General features: G+C 39.7%; 1 protein-coding gene across 1 annotated transcript in view; it reads right to left on the bottom strand.

Annotated features, from left to right (window-relative positions):
* Window positions 1-2,769: 2,769 nt before the first annotated feature.
* LOC119742888 overlaps window positions 2,770-9,421 on the bottom strand; it is a 34,936-nt gene continuing 28,284 nt past the window's right edge. Inside the window, exons 4-5 of the mRNA XM_038219130.1 lie at window positions 4,768-4,944; window positions 2,770-2,947 (exon numbers count right to left, since the gene is read on the bottom strand). Coding sequence (XP_038075058.1) covers window positions 4,936-4,944 — 9 coding nt within the window. The 3' untranslated portion in view covers window positions 2,770-2,947; window positions 4,768-4,935. The remainder of the gene's footprint in view (window positions 2,948-4,767; window positions 4,945-9,421) is intronic.

Genomic DNA, 9,421 nt, shown 5'->3' with positions numbered 1-9,421 from the left:
AAAGTGAGGCAAATGTTCTGTTTGGACTGACACTGCAGCCATCAATAGTCGCCTCTAGCGGTACGCACCGAATTCCGTATCGCTGGACCAGGGTACAATATAAAATAAAATAAAATGGCATTTTATTCTTTCTTTTTTATAGAAATAATATAAAACAAAAATAAATAAAAATACTCTGCTAGGTACTTAGCGGGTCTCGAGGCCGTTGCCTCTCGGTTGAGCGCTAGGTTGCCTACCACCAGGCTATTGCCCTCTCCCTGCATATTAAAGGGAGTATTTAAAATATAAATTCTCGGAAGTAATTGCGGAATTAAAAAAAAACCCATAAATATCATTTTAGGGCATCAAATAAAAAGTCACGCAGAGAACAACTTTCAATAAATTTAAAGGGATCATGCGGTAGACAAATATAAAGGCGATATTGCTCGTAAAAGGTAGTGAGACTTTTTTGGCCATCAAGGTTGCTTTCATTCGGATTTTATTTTCACGTTTAAAACACTTAATTGTTTTCGATCTCAAGTGCTTTGCTGTTGGACGAATCCCCATGATTGAAAATATACTCCTGAATGTGATATATTTTGACGGTTAAAACACTCTTGAAATTAAATTGGCGACCGTGACACACTATGAACAATTACCCATCGAAATAATGAGTTAATTCATTCAGTATTCCTTGATATATTGCCCGAAACATGAATGTCTTCTTTTTACTCAAAAGTCAGACATCCGTATTGACGCTGTACGAGTAGCGACCACTATGCATGTGGCGCGCCCTCTAATGAAAGATTGGCTAAAAATGATATTTTTTAATCAATTAGTCGTGTGATCTTTTGCCCAAATCTTCAAGATAATGTGCTTGAATGTTGATAGATACTCATCTGATATCGAAAGAGGTTTCGGAGTCGTTTGGAGAAAAGTCTATCTTTTTTTTGGCAACGCATTGGAGAGAAACAAAATAATAAAAATTAATTAAACTCAGAAATATTTCAAACGTCACACCTTATACACAGAGCTTAGTAGTTGCACTCTACAATTTTATTCAATCTATTCATTCCAGAAACCTTAAACTAGAAAATAATTTGAATCATAGCAAGAAATAAAACAACAAGACAAACAAATCCAGTGTTAACCTTGTAACAATCACTGAAAAAAATGCAATCATTTCCAAAAACCAGAGCGTAAATTTGGACACCAATATTTGTTAGACAAAATGAAACAATGTTAAAACAAATTATACTGTCACATGCAGTTCAAATTTCCTTTCGTAACTTTGACTGAACATACTTGTACTTACTTTGAGCAGATCTATTGATATTAAAGAGGGCAATAACGTCTAAGTTTTGCAGTTACTAAATCGGACGCATGGCAGGTCTATTCAAATAGATTTCTCGTCTACTTGTATTTTTGAAGTCGAGTTTAAGTGTACATGTTGCATCAATAAACTGCAGGCTGGAAGACATTTCTGAAAAAGCAGGTCAACAATGTCAATTCTGAGTACTGAAATAAAAAATATGTCTCTAAATCTTTGAACATGGATTTTTATCAGTGGGGAAATAACGGATAATTTGAACATAATTTTTCAATTTTCTTTTCATTATGAGGAGAAAAACATGTTTTGCATTCAAATGTTTTTTTTTGTTTTAGACAGTTACATACCTAGTTGAAAGGAAAGAAAGATACTTGAAGTGATATATGATAATATTTGACAAATAGTGCAGCTTAATGAGAAATGAAAGTAACTATTCAGCACTTGATTACAAGTACATATTATTGAGAATATTTTAGAAGGATTTCTTAACAAAACATGAGAAAGTTCTAAGAAAGGACTTTTGTTTTAGAGAAATCGTCTTTTATTTAAAATGTATTCTATTTTAATTCTGGCCAATTTTTTAAATTGCTTTAAACTTGCAGGACACTTGTCTGAGGCCAAAAAAATAAGTCTTCGGTTTCTGGTATGGAGCTTGCCCAAAAATTGGTGCAGCGACGCGGCATTTAAAAAAAATAAATTTTTTCTTCAAATGTCGGTGATGACTGCAAATGGTGCCCGAATAAATTTAGTGCAAAATATATGTGAGCCTACAGAAGCCACATAAAGCTTATGCTCCATAGTAACCCCATCTTAAAACACATTAAACTTGTATAGCAGCAGGATTCCAGTCAAACCAGTGAGTTGGGCGGTTTTTGAGACATAATCTTACAATGAAAAACTGTTTAAGTTGGCTGTCGCGCATGGCTACAGTGACGCGCGCGCATACCAGAAACTGGAGCCTTTTTGGGAGGGGGGGGCCTAAAGTACTTGAGGCCCAATTCCAACACGATTTCTGGTCAGATATTCCATCCAACAGATAATCACATCAAAAATGTGGGAGAAATTGCGGTCACAAAAGATAACTTCTTTCCAATCAATAAACCAGTAATTTTTGCTCAAATCTTCATAAAAATGGATTTTTGAACACTGATTGAAACTCTTCTTACATTGTAGGGAATTTCCGAGTCATTTGGAGGCAAGTCCTGTTTTGGCCAAATTTTATAAGAAATGTTAGGTTGAACCCTTGCAATTTGTTATGAGTTTTGGTAAAAAAAACCCAAACTACTTGAAACTAAAAGAGCGAACTGTGAAGAAAGTTTAAAACTGCACCTTGAAGAGATACCTTACAATACAATGGCATAATTATCTCTAGAAATTTGGTCTTAGGGCATACAATCAACCCCCCCCCCCACTTGATCAACCTAGCCCCACCCCTTATTGATCTTAATTTCCCATACCAAATAAGCAATGCTTAGAATCAGGAATTGAAGGTGACATGTTGACGCATCTATGGCGTGCATCGTTTTATGAAGCGTGGTTAGAAGCAGACGTCCCTGATATGCATGCGTTTTAGGATCCAGGTCAAGAATCGTCCAGTCCGAGACCGTAGCCTCCGTGAGGACAGGTACCGTACTTCCTCTGTGGAGGGAATAAATACAAGAAATATTCAGTACGCACAAATTTGGCTAAACTGGGGGCCATTAGATGGAACAAGGTTCAATCAAGGACCATAGTATACAAATATGGAATGCTTCGAGTGGTGTAGTAAACCTAGCCGCCTCAGGTTATCAATGGACATCTATTTCCCTGAGGGGAAGCAAAGGGAAAATTAAATGCTCCATGGATCATCGACGGAGGCTAGTTTTACTTCACCACGAGATAAGGCATTCAATATTTGTTTCATAACACTTCACCCACAGATTCTGCTAGGTTTTTAATACCTTAAATTACATAAATCTGAACACAGTTAAAATGAACTTCTATTTCAATACAAAATTGATGGGAACTCTTCCACACCACCCCTTCACAAAACGCTTGAATCCAACTCTGTGGCGCGCTCTATTGGAAACAATACGCGCTACGCGCAGGCCAGCATACATTTGCACACAAAAACTACACCATGGGTATAGTACTTTGGTTGCTAGTGGTATAGTACTTTAGTTGCTATGGGTATAGTACTTTTGGCTGTGCTCTGAAAGATAGCAAAAATAGAAAGTACCATGTGACTCGCTCTCGGCCAATCAAGACACAGAATCTGTGGGTGAGGTATTGTAATTAATTATAGTTTGACTAACTCTGATGGAACGCACGCTAGTCGAAGATGGTTGGACTAGTCTAGTCGACTATTCAGGACCAGCCTACTGCGGCTGGTCGGGCCACGATTTATAGCTGGTTATCAATAGCAATTTGTCATAACATTGGGCAGAGGGGATCAACTACGATATCGAACAAAATGGCAGAAAAACAAAAACTGTGAGTACTAAATTCCACTTTCATGGCATAGTTTTTCTTTGTTAGTTTAGGATTCTGTCACTTTTGTCACCATTGTACAATAAAATAATAAACTACGCAATCACTATTTCAATATTAGGCTCTGCCCTTCACCGACGTATAAACACTGTTTACTCAGTGTGTCTCCCCCCCCCCCCCCCAGCGAAAGTGAAAAAATCATTCGGGTGGGACTCGAACCCATGACCTCCTGCTTTCTAGTGCAGATGTCTTACCATTCAACCACCGAGCTTAAAAGCTATTATTTGTGTAAATAAAACAGAAACATCAAGTGTTGAACAAATCTTCAGCGAATGTGCAAGCACCATCTTCTCACGGCTGTTGACATGTCAATAGTTTGACTAGAGTTGTACCCACTGTAATTTCAGTGCGCATGTGCTACGTACGTCACCAACCAACCACTATTCAACCATTGGTCCTAGATCCAACTTGCCCCTAGTTCACTCAACACTCCTTTTACCACTAAAGTTGCCGAGATCTGCAAGCGCATCTCAATTTAGTCACATTGGAAAATGACTCAGACTCGGACTCGGACTCGACCATGACTCCTCGAACTCGAGCTTGGTGACTTATGACTCGAGTCACGTAATTTCATCAAAAGAAAAAACCTAACGCAGGGATGGGAAAGGATCATTGAGGAATAATGTTTGGATGATAAAACATGGAGGGAAGGGATGGAGGAGGATTTTTGTAGGGATGGGAGTTAAAAGGAAAACACATTTTGGGTCTAAACAACATGTACACACAACATTATACACTGGGATTTACTGAAAAGACAGAATGGCTGATTGGTGAACAACTAAGAACAAGTGACTCGTGACTCGGACTCGAGGCTTGTAACTCAAGAATTGGACTTGGACTCCAGGCTTGTGACTCGGGACTTGGACTAGATGTTGGACGGTGACTTGACTACAACACTGGTACTTGGTCACAGAGTCCACTGTACCTACCAGGTAATTCTGAGTTGACCACCCCAGGGTAGACAGGCAAAGGCCCCCATGAGGTGACGACATGGAGCTAGTCCCTCAGCTCAGGATGGCCCTTCATCTGTAAGGCCAGGGTGTTGGAGTCTATGCCTGTACCGTCTGCCGTCTTATTAAGGATCATCTGGATGGACTTCAGGGAACCTGGGCAGGGAAAAAAAAATTACGAGATGGAAATTATCCTTTTTTATATTGGATTTTTGTTTGCCTTTGGCCGATATATTTAGCAAACACTGTACAGTTAGTGTTGTCCGAAGGCTTAGGTGGGACTCAAACTAATGACCTCCTACACAAAGTTGGGTTAAGCACTGCTACATCAGACTCAGAATGGCCAGCTTGCCACAGCAAGCTCAGTGGTCGAGTGGTTAATGCGTCTGCACTAGGAAGCAGAAGGTTAGGGGTTTGTGTCCAACCCGAAGAAAGCTTGTGTTTTTTTTCTAGCAAGCCCTCAGACAACACTCGAGTGTACAGTGTTTGTAAAATACTTCAGCGAAGGGCAACAAAAAAATTACACATATATAAAAGAAGATCAATAATTATATGGATGAAATTGAAAACCAATTGTACTAAAGTTGATTCCTACTTTCTGATTCACAATTTCAAATTTCACAATCATCCAAATAGAAATGAGATGCAGACCAATGCAAATGAGACTTCACAGATGTTTGTCTTACCTGACTGGATAATTAAAAAAAAAAACCATTCATTTTGCAACTGTCAGTGTCACAAAACACCACCTGTATGCGCCATCACGTGGGCATACGTCATACGTTGGGAATTTTAGTAAACATGGGTTTCGTTTGAAAGATATAGCTTTCACTTCCAGCGATGTTATTTTGGTCACTTTACATTAGTGTGCACGATTGTAGGATTTTATTGACGCTCATAACTAACAATATGTACAAGCAAAGGGAAGATGCTTATTAAATTTGTCTTCAGATTTAGTTCCTTGAGTGCTGTCATTGGCCATGACATTTACTTGGAAACACTGGGATTATGTAACCAAGAATTAAGTGTGACACAATGAAATAAGCCAGATGAAAAAAACTGTCATTCTTTCACACAGAATAATTTGACTGAAACAAACAATTTTGTTCAGATCTACATGTATTTAATATAAAATTGCTGACTTGCGTTCTTTCAGCAAAACGAAAACAATTCACACACATCCTTATGTGATTTTTATTCTCAGTATTTTTTATTCTTATTGTTTTTTTGGTTTCAGTTAAACTTTAGGGAACAATTGATTATTTTGCACTCTCCTTCTCTCTATCTTGATTCCTCATGTTGCCATCACCTCGCTGTTGGCCTGTGTGCTTCGCACAAACTTCAGAGATCCGAACCTTGGGTGTCCGATGTGCATTCTTGTTGAACACCCTTGACACCCTCCCCCCCCACCCACAAGTGTCAGAAGTGGGATCTGTACTTTCAGCCAGCCAACTAGTAGCGAGGGCTTGAGGATCCGTAGGTCACATCATAGTCGTCAAGATGACAACCTACGTGAAAGTACAGTCTCCAGCAGAGGAGAAAACCAGGAAGTTTTCCTTGGTTGATGCGCGTTTGCCCCCTTCAAAGCCTGAAGGGGTGCTACGTGAATGCCACCGGGCTGATTCACAGAACTGACTAGGACAATGAACTAATTCTGCCGATTTTGAATTGAGCCATTCTCCCTCCAGAAGGAGGATGGAAAGTGGGAGGAGAGTACACACCGCTTACCAGAGTCCAGATCAAGACAGAACCGACCAATACCGGGTTCCCCTCAGAGGAGCTCCTGCGGGCGTTTGTGGCCTGCCACCCCAAGTTGGGATGGCACCATAACCAAAATGCCCCTCATTCGAAGGACGGAACGATGCAAAGTCCGTGCTGGTAGATGACTTTGTAACAGCTAAATGTATGAATCATGTGTATGACCGTTATCACAATCCGGAGGACCAACGTGGCCAGTTTTTGCTGGACTCACTCCGCCGAAGTCAGACGGTAGTGGTCCGCTCTTTACTGTCCTCTGTTGAGACTGCCGAAGAGGCACTGATGTATTTAAAGACCTCATATGGGGAGACCCTAACAAGTGGAGAGTTGCAGCGCTGGTGTTTGGAACAGAGGCAGTGAGTCCATTCGTCAGTTTGGCGTAGAGCTACAGCGACTGTTTCACTGACTACTTAAGCGAGACCCCGGACTATACAAAAATCCTGACACCATCATACAAGATCAATTCATAGATGGCATTGAGCAAGAGAGACTGAGGCACTCCTGTCGCGATTTTGTTGACCGCAGTTCGTCTACATGTAGTTCAAAGAAGTCAAGAACTGGGCAATAAAACGCAAAGAACGGAAACAGGCCCGGGCGCAGACTACAGACTTCCGAGGAACCACATCGGCCATTGCGGTTGGATTGAAGCCTGATTCTATCCAGCGACTGGAAAAGCACATGCAAGACATCATGGTATTGGTGAAATCTCTTGCTGAGAGAATTTCACCTGCTGCCAGATGAAGTCCAAGTAGATGGTGTCAAACTGGTCTGGGAGAAGACGCTGCAGGTATCATCTTAGGCATCAATCCAAATTGTACAGTCAGTAATTATATAATTCTTATCAGGAAAAAACAACATTATTTTACCTTACTTTGATTGTATTAAATGATGATTTTCCACACTTACTGCCAAAATCTTCACCATTATTATGCAATGTAGCAAACCTGCTAGAGTCGTGTGACTGATTCCAATCCTATATTATGTACTGATTATCAGCACCACTCCATGTACATGGATATCTGCAGCAGACTGCTGTTCAACAAGATTCCAATCAGCCAGCTGACTTCAGCAAGCTTGGTGTTGGAGTTGGTTAAGATGCCTGCACTCTAAGCAGAAGGCTCTGGGTTCACATTCAGACCAAGTACATGTAGTTAGCCCTTGCAAATTGTCTTGCAAAGATGTTCCATCAACAAAACAAAATATGACAACATCAACTTGATTGTCAGGCAAGGCAGAGACTGATTTCAAATGACAACCAACAGCCTCAGACAGAAAGAAATAGCAGCAGATGAGCAAAAAAATCACTTTGTGATGTAAAAATGAAAACTGTTTTACTTCATTCCTTGTCGGATCAAATTGATAATCAAACAGAAAGGAAACACTGAATGAATTAATGGACAAGTATGTTTAAATAAGTCAATATCCAAGAGTAGGACATTGTTGCATTTTGAAAAGCAAATACAGCATGTATTTTTAATAATGAAAATTGTCATTTTTTTAATTACCTACGTTGTACTTGTTTATACCAATGTAAAATTTGCAGTTAGTGATTAACAAAGTTTCGTGTGGGTGTTACTTTCCATAATCAGTAACATGAACAAATTTAAACACTTGCATGAACAAATGTATAATCTGGAGCAAATAATTAAAACTGAAACCCATTTAATTCTCAGATTTCATGTCAATGCCAGTAATAACGAAACTGAGTTGTCTTCTTTGGTTACAGCTACTGCTGTCATGAGATATGTCACGTGCATTACAATATGTCTTAGAGGAAAGCGGGGGGAAAGGGACACAGTATCATGAACTTTCAGTTTCAACTACCCATTTCTGTAGGTGTTACATGTATTCCTTTGGTATAAAACTTGAGTGATCAGTATCACACACTTTGTTGTATTGTTGTATCTGAATGAAATGTTGGATATGCAGATCAATGCTACACTGTACATGAAGTATGGATGATGGCTACCAAAACAGCTCCACTCCATCAAATGAACTACAAAAGCATCTTGAGAACTATTACAAGAGTCGAGACAGAAGTAATCAAATAATATGGTTAAGTGCCGAAATCATTGTGCCAATTGGCCTCCTCTTAAACTTTGTCTTTCTTTTCACAGTCATTCGAGTGAAGTCCGTGCGTACAATCATCAACATCTACTTATCTAATCTGGCTGTGGCCGACTTGCTCTTTCTCACGACTGAATTTATGTATGCATTGTGGTCACCCATAGAGTACAGCTTTTTAGGGCAAAAAGCATTCACATGTGTGGAGAACATGTTCATTGATGCTTCTAATTGCTTTGTGGTTACCATAGCAGCTGAGAGATTCTCTGCAGTGCGCAATCCTCTGACGTTCAAGAAAAAAGCCTCTAAATCTCGAGCAGCAAAGATATCAGCAGGACTCTGGGTGCCAACAATTATTGTTGGTGTGATTCTGATATTCTTACCAATAACACAGTACGTCTTCACTGACATCATCTTTTGGACCCATTCCACTATCAACTTTGTCTGTTTAATAGCAACTCTTGGTTTGTATATCTATCTAGTAGTAAAAGTACGCAAGCAATCAGCCCTGTTGCCAAACTGTCCCAAGCGAGCAGGCAAGGTCCTCTGTATGGTTATCATCAATACTGCTGTTTTCTTCATTCTGAACTCATTGAACACTGCAGCTTCAATTATTCTCAGTGTGGCAGAGACTTATTCTAAAAGCGTGCTTTCCCAGGCTGTTGAATTTCTAAAACTTGGAGAAAAACTTAATATTCTGATAACATGCATAGCGATCTTCCAACTTATCAATAGCTCAATCAATTCCCTGGTCTACAGTGCCACAAATGCTGACTATCGTGAAGCTGTAGTCAAGGCTTTCTCATTCCTC

The sequence above is a fragment of the Patiria miniata genome, unplaced genomic scaffold (genome assembly GCF_015706575.1).
Source record: "Patiria miniata isolate m_02_andy unplaced genomic scaffold, ASM1570657v1 HiC_scaffold_6, whole genome shotgun sequence".
NCBI lineage: Eukaryota > Metazoa > Echinodermata > Asteroidea > Valvatida > Asterinidae > Patiria > Patiria miniata.
The sequence above is the reverse complement of the archived record's forward strand: the minus strand, read 5'-3'. Positions and strand labels throughout refer to the sequence as shown.